This window comes from Drosophila yakuba, chromosome 2R (assembly GCF_016746365.2).
Source record: "Drosophila yakuba strain Tai18E2 chromosome 2R, Prin_Dyak_Tai18E2_2.1, whole genome shotgun sequence".
NCBI classification, from domain to species: Eukaryota; Metazoa; Arthropoda; class Insecta; order Diptera; family Drosophilidae; genus Drosophila; species Drosophila yakuba.
In genome coordinates, this window is record NC_052528.2 from 21,093,445 (window position 1) to 21,113,142 (window position 19,698).

Here is a 19,698-nt window from a genome sequence, read left to right on the forward strand (position 1 = left end):
ATAAGATTAAATAAATATTTTTTCTATACAGGGTACCTTAACCTTTCCATGCAGATTTTCCCTTCTTTTCCGCAGCACTTTGTTTTGCAGCTTGCCGCTGACAGGCAGCATTTTGTGTCCTTGCTGCTTTCAGCTACCCCGCTGCCCGCTCCTCTCAATTTTCCATGTTGTTGTTCATTCATTTGTATTGGCATGCTGAGACGTTTTCTATTTGAAATTGTCAGCGGCAATTGATATGCATTGCTGTAGTTGAATATCTCTTTGTTTTGTCTACCGATTGCGGTTGGCTCTGCTTCAGGAAATTGATTTCCACAATCATACGCCACATGTACATACGTATAACCACTTGCCTTACAAATGAAGCCCCGGCAATTAAAAGTAGGAAAAATCGAGGATAAACTGCGACAGAGAAATGGATTGCTGCACAGTTGAACGCGCGCCTGAAAGTATGCAACGGCAGAAATGCATTTAATTTTCGGCCAGCCAGTGAGGAGGAATTTTTCATTGTGATTTGATATTTAATGCACGTACTCAATGAAGAAATTCCAACAGCAGCGCATTAGTAGACAGGGGCGTTCGGTAGCAACGCCTGCCAATTGCTTTTCAACATATTTGATGCGACGACGACTTTCGACATTTTGCAACTTGGCCACGTACAGGAAAAAATCGAGAGAAAAAAAAAATAAAAGAAGAGGGAACGAAAATCAAGAAAGCTGGAAGCTGGAAATCGTTGCCAGCAAAGTGCAAAACCAACAACTGCAGCTCTCAGAAAAACAACTGTGACTTTGGTTAAGCATACAAACTGTATATAACGCACACAAACCCCTGCCAGCCAAAGTGAAGTGAAGTATACGCCATGTTGACCCAACAACAAACATAAAATGTAATCGCAGCTAATAAGAAAACTAAGCAGATCCTTGCTGGTCACGATTTACGCTCGTTTCGCATTCGATTTGCGATGCACCACCGCTGCAGCAATGGACCGCTGCACCACTGTCCACACAGCGGGCACAGTGGGTAGAAATACATAAAAGTACGCAATAAAATATATTGCATTTGTAAGTAAGATAAGATGTAGTACAACTATTGTTCAATTGATTCACGATACCCACTAAATTGCAATTTCTTTTGTATCTCAACTTTTCTCACTTGCCCCACTGTGCTGGCCAACGGACCTGGGCTGCCATGTCAATGGACATTTAATGGCGTTCCCCATTATGCGCCGCATCAAATGTGCCAAATACGCTTCGCTGGCAATAAATGCTGCATGGCGAGGTTTCCCTTTTGGATGCAACCGAATCTTACTCCTGGCCCAGGCGACTCTCTATCCCTCTTCATCTTGGCCACATCTTGGCTGAATCTTGGCCCCATCTGGCCGTGGTCTGCGTCTTCGTCTTCGTTCCGGCCACGATTTGCAATTTTGTGTGCATCAGCCTCGCCCGGCGTCTATCGTAATTTTTCGTGAATTTCTTCACGTACTTGCATTCCATCTTCATCGCTCGTCCTTCGTCCTTCATCCTTCGAATCCGATAGCTTCAGCTCCTGTCGCTCCTATATCTCTGCGCTCTGTCTGCTGGCCAGCTTTTGGTCCCGGCTGCAGCAGTGGATTCTAATGGCATAACCTTTGAATAAAATTAGCATTATCGCAGCTCACTTTGGCGGCCATTCCACTTCAGGTGTCTGTGTGTGCAGATAGTGTGTGTGTGTGTGTTTGGGGATCAATAAATATGCTCAATGTCTTTTGGGGCGCCATATAATGCCTGCAAAGGCCATTAAAACAAGCGCTAAGACAAGGCAATGTGGAGGTCATTGAGATTATGCCTTTTCTAAGACTTGAATTTAAGGAGCTATTTGTGTATTGATCTTTTAAACATTGCCTGCGCCTTTTTATAAACAAATAAAGAATTTCATATATTTGCTTACCAAAAATATTTCCAAAAAACTGAAAGACTCCCAATTCATGTGGCCAATTTGTTAATACAAACGAGAAACAAATCGCTGCTGTAACTTTTAAGTTTATATTCCAAAAGTCGAGCATCGGCAGCCAAATGAAATAGCAATAATTTTGAAACCAAAAAGTTGCATCAGAAACTATTTGCAGTTCTTTAAACCCAACGCCCCCAGCAACAAATCTCCTCCAGAGTGTAAATGTTTTTTGTAGGCACACACACACATCAATTACGGGTTTTTCCCCCCTTGCCGTTGCCCGGAAAACTAATTGGTGGAAAATTAAGTTTTTGCGCCAAAATGATGGCAAATTGAAATGCAATCGGGGCAAAGCGGATTATTGAAAAACTTTCATGATTGAATTCTGCTGGTTGGCCCAACATCGGCCATACCCCCGTGCCCGAGTATTGTGGCACACAGTAGCTCCGGATCCAGTGGCTCCGGCAAAAAGCGCAACGAGAACTTAATTCCGAGCAGGCTGCTCTGCATGTGTACGCTTGGTTGAGGCCCATATGCGATTGGCGGAGCTTATGGCTCTTGTGTGCCTGCCAAAAAAAAAAAAAAAGAATCGAAAACGAAGAGGAAAAAAGCAAAAGAGGCCAAAAATTGTGGCCCACACGGCGTTACAGCGATTTATATTTTGCTACTTTCGCTATAAAAAATAAATATGCAATAAAACAAAACGACAACGGGTTCCGACATATGCATTATTGTCCTGCTCGCTGCTCCTTTCGAAATATTTGCTAGAGAACGAAGACATAAACCTGAAAAAATATATGGCGCATTTGGCAGAAACGAAGGCAGGCGCAGAACCGAAGCCAAGACAAAGGCGTTTCTAAATGCCAGTAGCTACAACTGCACTGCGAGAAAATCGGAGCACTTAACAGTAGTTCCTCACATCAAAATATTTTGATAAGTGCAAAGGATATTGATTAATAATGACAATAATGATTGATTTAATGACATTACATTTAATTATTAACCTTTTAGATATAAAATGCTATTGAGAATTATTCTCACTGCGGTGTCGTAAGACAGAGAACAACAGGGCGTATACGTATCGCATTGTTCTACCAAATTGCGCTCTCAGCTGGCGCACGACTTGACTGCATCTACTGTGGCATTTGGCATGCATCAAAAGGGGGAAAAGGGAAGGGGGGGCACTTTATGAAGCGCGCATATGTTGCACCCCTTTCAGCAGGGGGACAAAGGGCTGGATGGGCTAGGATAATAAAAATGAAGGACTCTTTGCTATATTCCCCAGGCAAATCACTGCAGTCTCGGTCGCAGGCGATGGCTATAAAGCAAATCGCTTGACATTTGTTTTGATTTGCCATGATTGCTAAAAATATCTGTGAGACGGAAATGACATCGGCCAATGGAGATGCATAAGTGGTATGGTGTACTGATGGTATATTATTATATTGGCGAATTACCAAAAGCAGCGGATAATAACAATAAGATTTCACTTTTTTAGTTCGAAATCAAATAAATAAGTTGGCTTATTGTCAACTTTGGTAGAATTTTGTTAATCTTATAAATGTTCAGTGACTGAGGAGCAAAACCTGCCCCTCAGGCAAATATAAATCCTTTCAAAGTGCTTCCAATTTTAGTCAATCCTCCTTCACTAATAACCTTTTGACACTCACTTACCCATTCCCATTGTGGCATCATAGTTTTCATCATGTGCGAGTAAAGCGACCCGACTGACCCTCTTAAGTGACTCCACTTTCACGTTCAACGTGGCGGTGTACGAAAGTTTTCTTCTTATCATAATTTCGAAGACAATTAGCCCGCAATGTGTGTTCCTTCGATACGAGAACCCATTCCCAAAAAAAACCGTATCGATGGCAGCGAAACTTCGTCCGGGTCTTCGGCAGCTACTTGAAGTTTACAGCCGCCGGGGCTAAAACAACGCCAGACAATAATTGGCCAAATTTATTGTAATTAGCCGCACACGCAAGCACCGGGCATTCCATACCATACCAAACCATTCCATCCAGTAAGTAAGTAAGTAAGTAACCCACCACATGTGTCCGGACACGAAACTCCGGCGTAATTATTAACATTACGGAGAGATGCTCGTCCGGACCTGAGAGCATGTTGTCACATGTGTGCGTGGCGCTTTGAGAACGCATTTAATTGCACAAAGCCTCTTTGCTCTTAGAGAGTTTTTAAATAATTTAGTTGTGTCGTTAGGCCGGGCGCGGCCACGCCCCTTGTCAAAGGCATCTGGCCGGGCAGGGCGGGCGCACGGGGCGGCTACGTAATGCAGTCGAGTCACGTCACACAGCATGTCGCTAATTTTTCTACCTTTTTTTTTTTTGGCCGCTCGGTCACAGTGAAGGAAACTTCACTGCAATGCGCTGGTTAAAATTTTCCCTTTTTCTTGGAAGTGGTCCACAAAAAAAAGGTGGTATTTCTCGACGATGATAAATTGCGGATGAGGGTAAGGCGGGATTAACGGGGTTTCGCTGCGCATTTTAAAGTATACATGTTTTATTTAATAGCTAAAAAAGAGCTTGGCTTTCTAAATTTATGTTTGTAAATACCCTATTTGTACAGTATTTATTTCGAAAACAATTTAGCTTATACAAATTTGGCGAGCACCTTAAAACGGCTTACACTTCCAAGAGTTTTCTTCTTCAAGTTTTCCGATATTATTCCATTGCCCACACTCCCTTTGGGAGTTAATATTTCGCTTTGTGCGCTTAAGAATCCTTAAAATGGCTTTTGTCAAAGGCGAGGTACAGTCACCACCTAGCGCGGTGAGCACGAGCATAACGGTACAGCGCTAGGAAGTGCAGCATAGCGCACGGCGCACGTTTCCTTTTTGTAAACTTTATTATTTCGTGTTAAAAGTAAATAAACTTAGCTGGGAACTTCAGCTCTAGCACCTCCTCCTCCCTCACATCTGTCCACTTTTCCCCTGTAGATATGTGAAATGGGGAGTTTTGGGTGAAGGGCACCTTCCATACATTGTTTGCCATTTGCGGTGGTCGGCGACAAGCACTGTCAGCCAGCCAGTCTAAATTGAAATTGGACATTAGGACGTTAACAAATACAAACAAACACTTGCACTGAGGAAAATTTATAGAGAGCTTAAAAGCTTTTATTTTAGATATTTTATTTTATTTTATCTTTAAAAATGACTTTTAATTTCATACGCTATGACAAAACCAGCCAAAACAGGTACAAAATGATTCAGTTTTCTGAAAGTAAAAGGCAAAATTAGTATGCTGCTTGAATTTTTAAATTGTTAATGACGCACTTATTGAACGTTCTTTACCGTTTTCGTTGTGTGAAATGTGGATAGATCAAGGTAAGCAACTAAAGACTAAATTCTGGAATAAGTCCACTGCGTAATTGTAATAGCAGTCGGGAATGTCCGCCCTTTCTTCTAGAATCGGTAGAAGAATACATTTATATTATTCTAACGATCCTATAAAATCAAGGGCAGACATTCCCGACTGCGATGACATTGATGCACTGGGTATAAAGCTCCGATTGCGACTGAAATGTAATGCAAAAGTGTCACTATTTATATACGATTATTTATATTTGATTGCTATCAACTGATAACATTTCTTTCTAGCACTTATCTTGAAATACCCTTCCTAAATGTCGCAATGCCTTACTTTTGTTAGACATTGAAATCCATTTCAAAATGTACTTACTGATAAAGGTGTTTGCATTTCTATATATATCGAAGTATACTTTTAGACTGACTTATACTTACACTATGCATTTGAGGAACGCAACCGGTTATCATGCTGGTTTTTTCCAGTGCACGCATATATATTTAGATGGCAGCTTCTGTCGACGCCGCGACTGCTGACAACTTCAACAACAACCACATTCGGAGCAACAACGCGAACAACAACCGAACGAACACTAAGGCACACACTCATTGTGAATGACAACGCCCCTGGTACGTGATTTCATTTCCGTTGTTGCCTTTTGTGCATTGCTCGTAACTTGACTCCTCCATTCTTTTTTTATCACCCTCTGGTTCACCATTCTCACACCTCCGTACTTTCCCCTGCTTTCTTGGGAAGCCTTTTTATCGGTGGATTTTGTGGTTTCTTAACGCAGCCAGGCATTGCCCCAAAATTAATTTGTCAGTGCATAAAAGAAATAAATGTGAATTTTTACTATCCATTATTTTTTTTATTCAAAATCATAGTAAAGCTGACCTGAACGGGTTAGGTCACTAGAAAATAGAGCAGAAACTTATTTAGAAAAAATGTATGCATATAAAATACAAAAACTTGAATGCACACATATTTCAGCTTTATAACTTGGTTATTAATGGTGTAGTTTATACGCTACTATCTAGTCTTAAGACAGAAACGTTTGCATCTGCATTAATGAATAAAAATGTATACCTTTTTTTCTTCCACGATTTTTGAAACCAAAACATAATATATTTCCAGATGTTTAGATTGATAACAGCGAATCACCATATTTAATGCGATCATTGTGAAACTATTTAAAATAGCTCAAAAGCAAAATTAGCTCGTGACCGGTTATTTTGCTCAAAGAATTGTGGGATCAAATCGATTCAAATTTATTCACATTCCATATCTAAGCCGAAAACAGATGATGCTCCCAGGTAGTTTTTCATATTTTCAAACCGAAAAAATCACATTATTTAGAAGATTTTCTCTTCCGACAAGCAAAGGTTATTTATTGGCAGAACCCGGTAAATCTGATTAACACAAAGACTGCCACTGGAGTATCACAAAACCGGCTGATATTTGGATATGGACATCCAATTAATAATTTATATAAACGACCTTTACATGGCTACTTAACAAGTCTGTCTTAATTAGGGGAAACGAAACTGATAAGTCCACGAAATTTGTAGTTTACACATACAAAGTTTACAAAGTCTTAACGCAAGTAAATAAGTTTGTTTAGTTTTGAAAATGAAGTATGATGGCCAGCTATCAGAATTTGGCATGAATATCCATGTGAATAAACAATGGTTTAATTGGGATTCGCCTATAACGACATCTGCTGATATGCACAACCATAAAACCGGGCCAAGTAAAAACAACGACGGAAGCCATTTGCCATGCAAATGCTAAGCAAAAACCTAGCTGGCTAGCATGTCTAATACGATCGTCATTTACATACATGAAATATAAACAAATGCAGAGGAAGATTTGGTCGCCTGGTAGACCAAACTAAACGCAGAAAGTTAACAACAAGTTTTTAAATGTTTGACCAGATGCGGGCCATGAATAGTGTGATTAACGCGTTTGCACTTGAAGTCCAAACAACACCCCGAATAATTCAGCAACCGGTGTCCAAAATCACGAAGCAATTATATGGCAGCACATGAAGTTTTTGACCTCTATAAAAAATAAAATTATTAACTAGTGGCAATTTGCTAGGGATACAAATTAAACTATCAACCATTCCAGTTAAGAGTTAGGCGAGTTAAGAGCAGAAGAGTTATGGAAACATGAAAAAAGATGAATAGGAAATAATTTAAGCCGCCGCAGAGTAATGAAGCATTCATAATTAAAAACGAAATGGTATTTTGAGTATTATGCGCTTTGAGGTCCAAATAATTATACGAGGTGTGGATCATATAATTATGTGCTATTGAAAACATTTCCTGAGCAACACTGGTTGAAACGCCAAACCATAAATAGTGGAACCTTGAAATTGAATTTATAATTTATAATTTTAGGCTCAGACGTCAGCTAGACCCATTTTTATGGCCATAATCGTGGGCAACTGGTTTCATGTAATTAATTGACCACCAAGGGTTCCTTAGGTATCCAAAATATTGAACTCAGAAAAAAGTATGTTTATTTTTGGCCACTTACAGTTTGTATTTGCATAACCGTTTGGATTGTGGGCGCCTCACTTAAGAGTCTAGACAAAAGACAAAAGATTCCATTAGGAGGTCTGCAAGAACGACGTCAAATGTGCTGAATAATTTCGGATTCCTTTAATCCAAAACAATGCCTTCTAACATTTGGCAAACTAGTCGTAAAACCCAACCAGTTTCTGTGTCTGCATTCGTTTCAAGCGATTATTGCAAATTTCCGGCTACACCAGACGCATGTGCCAAAAATAAGAATCACCTATTAATCCAGCTGGCCAATAAAACCAAAGATGATCCCATAAAATATGCCGTTAGCAGTCTGCATGCAGATAAATGTCAACTAAAAGTCACTTTTGGTGTTGCCAGCTAACACGGCTTATCCGGCCATCCGTCTATCTATCAGCGACTCAGCGACTCTACGACTCAATCTTCATTCCTTAAATCCAATAAACCTATCCATCGAGCGCTTCTTCATTCTGACGACCCCCAAAAACAAAAAACCAGTCAAGAAAAATCTCATCTGCGCTGAATATTCAGATGAGACGTTGGCGATGATCTTCGGCCGGCCTGAGGTTCAGTTCAAGTTTTTTGGGCTCGGTCTTGTATAAATAGTTAGCCATTGAGCCTCTTCAGACAGAAGCAACTCGATCGCTCTTGAAGTAACAGATTGCAGCTGTCATCATGGTGAGCTTACCCACATGGATGAAGGATCAAGGATTATATTTCTAAACGCTTCGTTTTGCTTGGCTTTTCAGAAATTCCTGGTTATTGCCTTTGCCGTTCTGGCCTGCGCCTATGGCGATGTCTCCCACTTGGGTTACGACTACGCTCCTCCGGCCCCAGCTCCGGTCTACCAGCCTGCTCCAGCTCCGGTGTACCAGCCTGCTCCAGCACCAGTTGTGATCCCTGCTCCTGCTCCCGCTCCAGTTGTGATCCCCGCTCCTGCTCCCGCTCCAGTGGTGATCCCAGCTCCAGCTCCCGTGAGGACCTACGTCCCACCCGCACCCATCAGCATCCCAGCCCCAGCTCCCGCTCCCATCAGGATCCCAGCCCCTGTTTACCAGCCAGCTCCTGCTCCAGCTCCCATCAGCATCCCAGCTCCGGCTCCAATCCAGATCCCCGCCCCCGCCCCAGTGAACACCTACATTCCCCCCGCACCTGCACCAGCTCCGGTTTACCAGCCAGCCCCTGCTCCCATTCCCGTGAGCATCCCGGCCCCAGCTCCCGTTTACCAGCCTGCTCCCGCTCCAGTTGTGATCCCCGCTCCTGCTCCAGCTCCAGTTGTGATCCCAGCTCCTGCTCCAGCTCCAGTTGTGATCCCAGCTCCAGCTCCCGTGAGGACCTATGTCCCACCTGCACCAATCAGCATCCCAGCTCCGGCTCCCGTTTACCAGCCAGCTCCCATCAGCATCCCAGCTCCGGCTCCCGTTTACCAGCCAGCTCCCATCAGCATCCCAGCTCCCGCTCCCGTCTACCAGCCAACCAACACTCAGGTTCTGGAGGAGATCGAGCCCGCTTCCAATGATGGATACCGCTACAAGACCGTGCGTCGTCGCGTCTACCGTCACCGCTTCTAAACTTACCAAAGCCCAACGAAAAACTGTTTCCTAACGAATCCCTACGGGGACTCGCAATAAAAAAAATTCCGCCTTCAATTTGTTAAACAAAAAGAAAAGTCTTCAAATTGTTTTCCAATCATAGCAAATCACACGGGAAACAGGAGGAAGGGAAACTCTTAAGTTTGCTCTGGCCATTTGAGTTGGAAATTTATGAAACCCAATGAGATGGCGAGACTGCTGGAATCAACTTGCCATCGGACAGATACTGTTGGTGAAGGGGCAAGGGGCAGCGGAGGATAATAAGGAGTTGCAAGCAAGTTGCGGAACACTCCCAAAGGATTCGATTCGATGGCGGAGTCCGGAGTCCGCAGTCCTCGCCACTCCACATTTATCACGAAATTTATGGCCTGGAATGAGCTTTGATGATGTGGAAATTTTTTCTCGTTAGATTCAAAAGTTTTCAGATGCACTCAGAAAGCGGAAAATTTACTGTATGCAACTTATATAATTAAATATGTATATCCAAGGACACGGAAATTGGGGTAACTATCTTTTTTATTAGGAATTACTAAGAAAAACCAAATCGTATATTGCTCTTGATTAGCTTTTCTTGCTTCTGGACAATTTAAATTTCTCTAAAATTCTTTTTTTAATATTTCTGAAAAATCTTTAATATATTTAAATACTATGTGACTTCCGTATAATTTGGGTAATATTTTTGTCGGTGCACCCACACGAAATCGATGATGCTGCTGCTGCAGCTTTCAGCGTAGATGGAGCCGAGTGGATTGGCCTCATCAGACGACCACTGACCACTTGTGGCTGCTAACAAGTGGCAGGATGAAATCGAAGGCGCTCCAGGAAGAAGGACATCGTCAGACGATAGACGCTGTAGAAAATTAACAAGAAAATGCAGCGACAAAGCTTTTTCTCTCACCAATTTGATTAGGGAAATGTCTGGCTGCCCGGCGGCAAAATCCACCACTTTCAAGTCTGAATTCCGGGACAACCGCAGAGCCACATACATATTACACTTGCCACTGCGCATACTAATTAAAAAGCACAAACGCAAGCGGGGCAGCTACTAAAATTAATTGCGTAATTAAAACAAAATCATTTTTTTATCCACTCCCTTTGGCCGAAGCCGCAATAGATTGATTGTTCTGGCTTATTTCGTTAATTGCATTCTGGTCAAATATTGGCAGCTCAATTAAATGAATTAAAACACATGTTTGCTTTTATGCGAACTGGCATACTGGCAATAGAAATTCCTAAAAATCATTTGACAGCCAATTACAAATTAGAGACGTTTCGGTCAGCCGCATTACAATCAACGGTGATTAGTTTGTGTGGCAGCCAAATGAAAAATCTCTATTCAGTTACTTAGTTTTATTGTTAATTTTAAAGAAATTATTATAATTCATAATAAGTTACTTAAATTGTTTGATTTCGAATTCTCATTGATCCTGATTGATGTGGTTTAATCCCAGTAACATGATTCGTTGGCTCTTCACTCAGCACCCAGTGCACATTGTAGCACTTTACTAATCCCCGCCAGCGATTAGTTGAAATTGCAGTAGTAACTGCAGTGTGGCATGGATTGGGTAATTTTCAGCCTCATTGCATTCTGCTCTGCCAGCCAGAAGGGCTGGCGATTAAATAAAAAGGAGCCAGGTATGGCGGACACCCAACAATTGACAGTTGGTTGCACTTCCAACCGCACTTAATTAGCAGTTAATGATGCCTGATTAACACGCATTATGGCCACTGCGACCCATCGGCATGGCCGTAGGAGCACTTTCGGCCCAATGCCACCCAAAATCCAGCCCCATCCAAGCCCCATCCATTTCGAATTCAACCCGTCAGGCAGATGGTCTGCAAAATGCGTAATCAATGCTTTAGGCGCCGTGGATTACAAAATAATCACCACTCCGCCGGCCTGAAAGTATGCAGAAGAAAAAGTGAAAATGCTCTTGAAAAACCATAAATATCATTACTGTGGTAGCTATTCGAATAACTGATGACCTTTTCGGGCAAATGGAATTTCAATACTTCACTGCAATAAATGATGTAAATAGCTGGGTTTAATTTTATTAATAATCTTGGCCAGTAAGGTATACTTGTGCGACATTTTCTCAGCGACAGTTGAACTTTGCAAAATACCCTGCACTCTGGGCTTACTCAATAAATCGGGTGTAAAAATTGACGAGTCCTTCGAACCCGAACCCGTCGAAATCCCAGTTGTTGGTCGGCTGGCTTACGGCTTTAAAGCGACAGTGCGAAATCGAACGTGCGGAGTGCACATGGATATGGGACATGGATCGTTGGGAAATTGACAGTATCAACGTAATTATATCAGCAGTTGAGGGGGGGGACGAAAAACGAAAAACAAAACAAGAAAAACGACAAAAGTCCGACAAGGGCTGGAAAATGGTGGGGATAGAGGTGCTGGAGGGGCTGGTGGGGCGGCGGCCACTGAAATATGCAAACGTTGACTGCCTTCATTTATTTTTACTGTTACTGCATATTGGGGCGCCATCGGACGAGGGACAGACGGACTGGGAAGGTCCGGGCAAGAGGCGCGAAAATAATCGTTATCCTGGACAGGTGGGTACTCGATTCCTCTCGCGTTCGATGCCAGCAGTTGCACTTCATTTGCAGCATTAATTTGTCGCCCGTTGATTTATCTGGCCCAGGTATATATATAGGCATACACATATATTTATAAAGATATATACCGATGCGGCGAATGAATTTATGAGTTGGTGCCCATCGAACGTGGAAAAATTGTGGAAAATCGATTGGCAAGTGTTTGTCATTTCCACTTGAAGTCCAGCAAGTCAGTGGGCTGCAGTTTTTGAATATTTATCAAATCAATTTTGCACCAGCAATGCAAATTAGTTATGCAAATAATGTTTATACGAATGAATGCGAAAGGGATCTAGGCGGTAGCTTCGTTTAAATCGAAGCGCGTGTATCCAAAATTATAATCAATCGAATAAATATTGCAAATCAAAAAAAATATATAATTCATTAGAATGGACGCAGAGGTTCAGTGAACCAAGAAATGAGATTGTAAATTGAGAAGTTAAAGGTAATTTTAGTACATTAAAATAAAATATAAATGACATATTGTCCAAAGGTTAAAGGTAATTTTAGTACATTTAAATAAAATATAAATGTCATATTGTCGAATAGTAGTAGCTCAGATATCGAGGAGCTTTTCCATTAAAACATTTTAAGCCTTTTTCGGTATAGTTTCAAATTCGAATGGGGAAAATACTCTCGAATGGCAGCACTTCAACCCATTTTTTATGCACTTTAAGGGGAACGAACTATATATTTTCCTTTTGCCCTCTGATGACGCCACCATGCACTGCATGTCAACTATTAACGGGCAAACAACTAAATTACGTATACGCAGCGTTGCATGACCAGCATGCCATTGCGGCTATGTATGTGCAATGCTCCGTTAGAGAGTGTTTGTGTATTTGCTCGAAATACATTTGCAGTTTCGGTTTATTGGCGCTGCGAAAATAATGGAATGGAATCAAAATAAAAGGGGTTAAGTGCTTGTTTGCATAGCTTTTTGACAACACCAACACTACGTGAATGTGCATGTGCTGTTCGTATTTTATTTTTACACTCTGAGGACAAACAAATTCGATGGAAATTAAATCACTTCGGCGTCGGCAAGTCTCCGCGGATTTTTGGCACCAACCAGAAAATTGTTCATTAGCAATTTGTGTAATTAAAAAGAGAGAGTGCACGGGCACAAAAGTGTTGTCCTTCACAGCGCTGGTTGGTATTCTTCCCCTTCGCCACTTAAAGTGGCCCCAGAACTTTCCATCCAAGTGGCTAATTTGTTTTCCGCTTGGCAGTGACACATGGGGACAGTCTGGGTGGCGTCATGTTCAACTTTTGACCCGATCGAAGCAGCTACCGCTGCCGCTTGTTAATTTTGGATATTCCTGGCCATCTGGTCGGGCTTTAATTAAACGCACTGGGCGAAAAAAGGTCATCCAAAGGTTAGCGAATAATAGAACTTTGATTTTTAGCCACGATTTTATCTTGAATTTTAGAAGTTTGATTTAATTTTAGTACCAAGTTCAAGATTATAATAGAAACAGTGAGCGGATTGATTAGAGGCAACGGGTTACTGACTTACTGATTCCAGATCCCTGTGCCCTTTTTCCCTGTGTAATTAAGCAATACGCTTTTGTTTTTAGCCACATTATCTTAGCTAATCAAGCAGATTAATGACCGCCTGAAATCGCCAATCGTCTGGCGTCTGAAGACAAAACAGTCTGTGGGCTGTAGGCCTCTGTTGCCAAAAGCTTGAGAGTTGGTTTCCAGTTTTAGAGCAGCTTTAGTTTTGGCAGTTCAATTTGATACACTAAGGCACAAATGTCTTATGCAAATGATATTTAAATGAAGGCAATGGCAAAACAAGCAAGTACGAGTGGAGAAGCGCAGGTTGAACTAGACAGACTGTCGTTTTGCCCTACAATGCCCTACTATTATTAAAAAGCTTAAAAGACATGGCTTTGCTGCATTTATTTGTACTGTCACGTTAATCATATTAGAATAAGAGTTATAATTAAGACGAAGCATAAGAGGGTGAGCTTGGGTCGAAACAACCCCTTCTGGTCGGCGTAGGGTACCACAGTTGACCATTGGCGTGGCTCGTAAAATTCTGGTTTCTGTCATATTAAGAGACCCCGATATCCGCACTTCTTCGCTCGTATTAATGTTTATTCTTCGCGTCTGCACCGCGCCCAGGTTTTGATATAAATACCACCTGGCAGATGAATACAAACCATACTAGAAACGTCCACGTTCCAAGTAACATACATCCAAAATGGTTAGTACAAAATTAAAAGAGTATACCAAGAGTCCTGCTAACTTTTTTATTTATTTTGCAGAAATTCCTGGTTGTCGCCGTCGCCCTCTTGGCCGTTGCCCACGCCGATGTGTCCCATCTGTCGGGCTACAACTATGCTCCCGTGAGCATCCCACAGCCGGCTCCTCTGCCCGTAATCGCTCCCGCCCCCATCAAGGTTGCTCCCGCTCCCGTGAACACCTACATTCCCCCCGCACCAGCACCAGCTCCCATCCAGATTGAGGTTCCCGCCCCAGCACCCGCTCCCGTGGCCATTCCCGCCCCAGCTCCCGTGAAGTTCGCTCCCGCTCCCGCTCCAGTGAACACCTACATTCCCCCCGCACCCGTGCACGTCGAGATCCCAGCTCCAGCTCCCGCTCCAGTTGTGATCCCTGCTCCCGCTCCCGCTCCCATCAAGGTTGCCCCCGCACCCGTCAACACCTACATTCCCCCCGCACCCGTGAGCATCCCAGCCCCCGCTCCCCTGCCCATCAAGGTTGCTCCCGCTCCCGCCCCCGTTCCCGTCCTGGCCCCACAGCCCGTTCTGGAGGAGATCGAGCCCGTGTCCGCCGATGGTTACCGTTACAAGACCGTCCGCCGTGTGATCCGTCGCCGTATCTAGAGAGCTACCAACTCTAGCGGTGATCGCCGCCAGGAGGATGTTTATTAAATAAAACGAAAAAAGTTATTACCTAAACTTCAATTGTGTTTGTCTTCTAAAGTTCCCACGAACGAAAGCCATTATATCATATGTGTATCAACAATAATTCAACCACATGTATGTTAGCATATACTTCTCCTTTATATTTTGATATATACCAGTTTCCAGTTATCGTTGTGGTTCAAAGTTTGCATTGAAGTTCTTAGGAACGGGTTCGATTCCAGGTTTGAAATGCGCAAAACAATTGCACCTGAAAACTAGTAATTAAGTAGACATATACCATCAGCAATGTCAATGAAAATGTGATACAAAAGTACAAGAATACAAAATAAATCCAATTAAACTAGAAACCAAAACACACAATCAACAGCTTCATACAGATTCATTTTTAACTTTTTAGCAATCACATCTCTTATATTTATGTGCACTCATCGAAAACATGTTCATCAGCTGCCAGCCAAGTGATGCGACGTAAAAATCAAATATTTTATTAGCCAGGTGTTCGAAAAAGGCAGAGACTCTGCTACTTTCGGACCTGAGTAATTAATTAAGCTTCGCCAGACATTTTCAAGATCAACATAATCTAAGCAAATTGAAATTAATTTTGGCATAATCTTGAAACGACTTCACAGTCCCAGCCGACGGCTAATATTTGACAGGGCTTAAAAAAGAGACAAGAGAACGGAAAACAGAAAACAAAAAAATAATATGATTATTAAAACATAAACCCATGCCAATCTTGCGTGTGACCCACGACCATTCATCAAGCTGGCAAAATAAAAACAAAATGACTAAAAAACAAATTAAACTATTATACAGCATGCAACAATAGGTTGGTTTGATCTAATTAAAGAAGCTTTTGCAGTATCTAAACAGAGTGAAGCACAAAGTTGGCCCAAGTCAAAGCAGCGATAATACGATTTTGGAAACGAAAACTAAAATTTGAAAACCAAAGCCAAAACGAAACCAGAAAACCCGTCAAACCGCCTTGGCATTGGAGGCTCGTTGTCGTGTGTATCGCTATCGGTTGTCTTCCGACTTTTGTGAGTGAGGTGAAGACCCCCATGTATCATGGTATCATGGGGGCATCATGCAATTAATTTGGCTCCGGTTGACCCGCAGCCCCAAAAAACAATGAGCTATAAAAACCGCGGTCACTCCTCGAGTTCAGCAGCACACATCAACTTGTGATCCAAGCAGCAACAAGCCTATCTCCTCAAGATGGTAAGTGCACGGATTACAGCACCTTAAGGATAATCAGCAAAAATATATTCATTCATTCATTCCCATCCTAGAAATTCCTGATCATTGCCGTCGCCTTCTTGGCCTGCGCCTACGCCGATGTCTCGGAGTTGGCTGCCGGAGGATACGATTATCCCCAGCCCGCTCCGCCGGCGCCTGTGAAGAGCTACATTCCCCCACCGCCACCACCACCACCACCAGCACCCAAGAACACCTACATTCCTCCCCCAGCTGCGCCTGCCAAGGCCTACATCCCACCCCCACCACCACCACCACCACCGGCGCCCAAGAACACCTACATCCCCCCAGCACCTGCCCCAGCTGCTCCCGTCGAGACCTACATCGCTCCCGCTGCCCCAGCACCCGCCTACATTCCTCCCGCTGCTCCAGCTCCCGCCTACATCCCACCTGCTCCTGTCCAGGCCGAGGAGCCCATCGTCGAGGAGATCGAGCAGCCCGCCCAGGACGGCTACCGCTACAAGACCGTGCGCCGCCGCGTCTTCCGTCACCGCAACTAAGTCTGTGAATCGCAATTGTTGACTAATGTGATAGGCCTTAGGCAAAGATCACTTTGGCAAGGTATCAGTTAATGTTTTCGTTAAAGTTTGAAGAGCAAATAAATGATTAAAAAGCACAAAACACTCTATTACTTTATTAGTTATAGGTCTAGAACTTTCCTCTTTTAAATTTTAATTGAGTAGGCTGGCAAAAAGTGTTCAAAAGCACGAAATAAGCAAAATGTTTCCGCAAAGGGATCACAACATTACTTGCACCGCAGGTGGAGGACCCTTTCCAGAATGTGCCGGATTGGGAAAGGCCATGATGGAAAAAGAAGAGGACCCTGTTGCTTGGTCAGATGGCTGCCAGCACTCATAATTCTGGGCGCACTGGTATGGTCCTACCACGTACTGGTCTACCAGATCTGCATAAGGAAAGTTTCCAACTATTTGACCACTGGGCTTTTGCTGTTTTTCTACCACCTGCTGTTGCTCATGTTTCTATGGACATGGTTGCGCTGCATTTTCGTAGCTCCAGTTGGGATACCCGACCAATGGAAAATATCCGCCGAGGATGTGGACAGATTGAAGCGAAACGACGGAGCAGAGGGAGCAGCTCGAGTTCTCAGTTATGCAGCCAGAAACTTACCCATTGCCACCTGTACAAGCGATGGACTAGTGCGATATTGCAAGACTTGCTGGATAATTAAGCCGGATAGAGCTCATCACTGTCGCAACTGCCACATGTGTGTCCTGAAAATGGACCACCATTGTCCTTGGATAGTGAACTGCGTCCACTTTCACAACTTCAAGTACTTCATACTCTTCCTGTTTTACGCTGAGGTATATTGCTTTTATCTGTTTTGCGTGATGATCTATGATTTGTACCTTATTTCCGGCTTTGAGCTGACTAGCTTGAAAATGCAGCACTCCTGGAACATTCTGCAGTACTTGGTATGCATTATCTTTAACATATTCACCTTGATTATGTACGCTGTCAGCTTGTTAAACGTATCTCGAAATCGCACCACCATGGAATCAGCTTATGATACGTACTTTTTCGATGGCGGCAAGAACAAAAATGGCTTCAATTTGGGATGTTTTGCCAATTTCCGAGAACTTTATGGCAATAAGTGGTACCTCTGGCCCTTTCCGATCTTCTCTAGTCGTGGTGACGGACTTTCATTTCCCATAGACCACGATCGACTCAAGGAAGTCCGTGCCGATAACCAGAGAAAAGACATTGCACCCAACAGAGCTCAGATTTACAAGGAAAACGTGGCCCGAATTCTCGGAATTCATCAGCCAACTTTCAACGATGAATAAGCACTCACGAAATAAAAAATCAATGTTTAATTTGTATCACCAAGCACGGTTATTGCAATTTCTTATTTTCCATTTCAAATCAAAGAAGCTAAAGAAAAACAGTTCTAGGAGAAGCTTGTACTCTTTGAGTTTCAGCTGCCGTAGACAATTCGAAAAATGGGAACTCCATCAACATCTTAATTTACGAGTCATTGGCAAGTGCAGCAGCACCAAGCACCGGGACTCCATCCGCTTGGCAACTGCAATCCGCTGGCCATTTCTTCTTCGACCCGCTGAGTGGCCAACATCGATAAATCCTCGGCATTCCGGTTCTCTAGTCCGCATCCTGCCCACAAACGCATCGGAGTCGTTTATAAAACGCTTAACATTCGTGACATATTTCGCATTTGGCTGCTCGTCGGGCGCAGAAATTTATAGACTTTATCCATTAGGAAAACAATTACGAGTGCAAACAATGGCAACCAATGGCAATGCGATGTCCAGCGGATGGACTCCCTGGCCAGAGGCGATTCCTTGGGGCACTGAGCATATGTTGGGATTGTCGCGCCCCCAAGTTCAATGTCCTCGTCTATATTTTCTTATTATGCTGCGGCGACTTCTTGACTGCGCTGCAACACAAATCCAATTACCTTCAAAATAATAAACTTATGTACATACCAAAAAGGAAAAGAATGCCATCCCAGCCCAGGGTCCTTCTTCCATTTCTCCGGCTGCCTCTACGCACATTTTGCTTTATCAACTGTTGATAGACTCCGTGGGGAATTTTCCGTATGTCACGACAAAGAAGACGATGGGAATGGAAATGGGAGCTGTCTGCCGTCGGGCGGCATTTTTTCTTCATGCTCCTGTAGTCTGTAGTCTGAGGTCTGAGTCCTGTTCCCGCTCTAGCATGTACTGCGCGAAATCGAAAGTAGGTTTATGGTATGTCTTTTGGTAGAAGAACCATTTCAATGATGGGTTTAGCATAGTTTTATTCATGATTACTCTTCCATTTGCAATTTTTGATTACAATAATAATATTGGTAATTTTGCTAGAATTTCTCTCAGTGTCTAGAGCATAGCTTGCTGATTTCCACAGCTTGTTTGCTGCTTTGGCTGGTCCGGAGACGTGGCCGTAGCTGGTCGCCAAATGCACGAGCGCAAATAATTTTTGCCACTTGCATGTCATCAGCATAAAGTGAGTGCAAAATATGTGAACTCGACTTGGCAGCGGAAATTCGCCTTAGAGCGCAGAGTCAACAGCAATTGGCCCAAATGACTTGTAAGGGCGGTCGTCAGAAGACGTAGCGAATATGAAGGGAGGAGAGTCTAGGAGGTGTCCTGCTCAGCCACATGTCCTTGTCGCCATCGTCCTTTTTGTCCAGCCAACCAGCCAACCGCTCGCAGCTTATTGAATTCGCATATTTCCCCATTTTGCATTATGGGAAAACATTTTTTCCATTTCGGCATCCTTTGTTTTTGTGCTCTGTTTGATTTTGTAATCGAGGATTTGTTTGCTTTGGCTGAAGCCAATCGATAGCCGGGATGGGGAAGCACTTCTTTGGTCCCTGCTCATTGAATGTTTCAGCAATTTTTGGTTAAGTCAAATTGGTCTAGTCGACGGTTTGACCTTTTTACTGCCAGACTTTCGAAAATGGGGAGAGAATCCATTGGAATGCCAGTGTTGGCCAGAACATGTGTTTGTCCTTGAGCGGTTTGTTTAGGCCTTTGTGGGCTGGTCGGGGTTAAAGAGGGTTGGA

At 43.2% G+C, this 19,698-nt stretch overlaps 4 protein-coding genes and 1 long non-coding RNA gene across 5 annotated transcripts; 4 read left to right on the plus strand and 1 right to left on the minus strand.

Moving 5' to 3' along the window:
* Positions 1-5,022: 5,022 nt before the first annotated feature.
* On the minus strand, positions 5,023-5,448 carry LOC26535451. Its single transcript, XR_001454271.2, has 2 exons — positions 5,219-5,448; positions 5,023-5,159 (listed from the first exon to the last, which is right to left on the minus strand). It is a non-coding gene; the product is annotated as an uncharacterized LOC26535451 (long non-coding RNA).
* A 2,935-nt stretch (positions 5,449-8,383) lies between these two features.
* LOC6531667 (skin secretory protein xP2) lies at positions 8,384-9,462 on the plus strand. The gene is made up of 2 exons (XM_002092426.3): positions 8,384-8,476; positions 8,548-9,462. Exons 1-2 carry the CDS (start codon positions 8,474-8,476, stop codon positions 9,367-9,369), a joined length of 825 nt encoding a protein of 274 aa, XP_002092462.1. The 5' UTR covers positions 8,384-8,473; the 3' UTR covers positions 9,370-9,462.
* Positions 9,463-14,113: 4,651 nt separating this feature from the next.
* On the plus strand, positions 14,114-14,930 carry LOC120321158 (skin secretory protein xP2). Its single transcript, XM_039372921.1, has 2 exons — positions 14,114-14,215; positions 14,277-14,930. Exons 1-2 carry the CDS (start codon positions 14,213-14,215, stop codon positions 14,853-14,855), a joined length of 582 nt encoding a protein of 193 aa, XP_039228855.1. The 5' UTR covers positions 14,114-14,212; the 3' UTR covers positions 14,856-14,930.
* An 868-nt stretch (positions 14,931-15,798) lies between these two features.
* Positions 15,799-16,770, plus strand: LOC120321160 (vegetative cell wall protein gp1). The gene is made up of 2 exons (XM_039372922.1): positions 15,799-16,118; positions 16,190-16,770. The coding sequence occupies exons 1-2, from the start codon at positions 16,116-16,118 to the stop codon at positions 16,652-16,654; spliced, it is 468 nt and encodes a 155-aa protein (XP_039228856.1). The 5' UTR covers positions 15,799-16,115; the 3' UTR covers positions 16,655-16,770.
* A 95-nt stretch (positions 16,771-16,865) lies between these two features.
* Positions 16,866-18,003, plus strand: LOC6531668 (palmitoyltransferase ZDHHC15). Its single transcript, XM_002092427.4, has one exon. It carries the CDS (start codon positions 16,934-16,936, stop codon positions 17,957-17,959), a length of 1,026 nt encoding a protein of 341 aa, XP_002092463.1. The 5' UTR covers positions 16,866-16,933; the 3' UTR covers positions 17,960-18,003.
* The last annotated feature ends 1,695 nt before the right edge of the window (positions 18,004-19,698 follow it).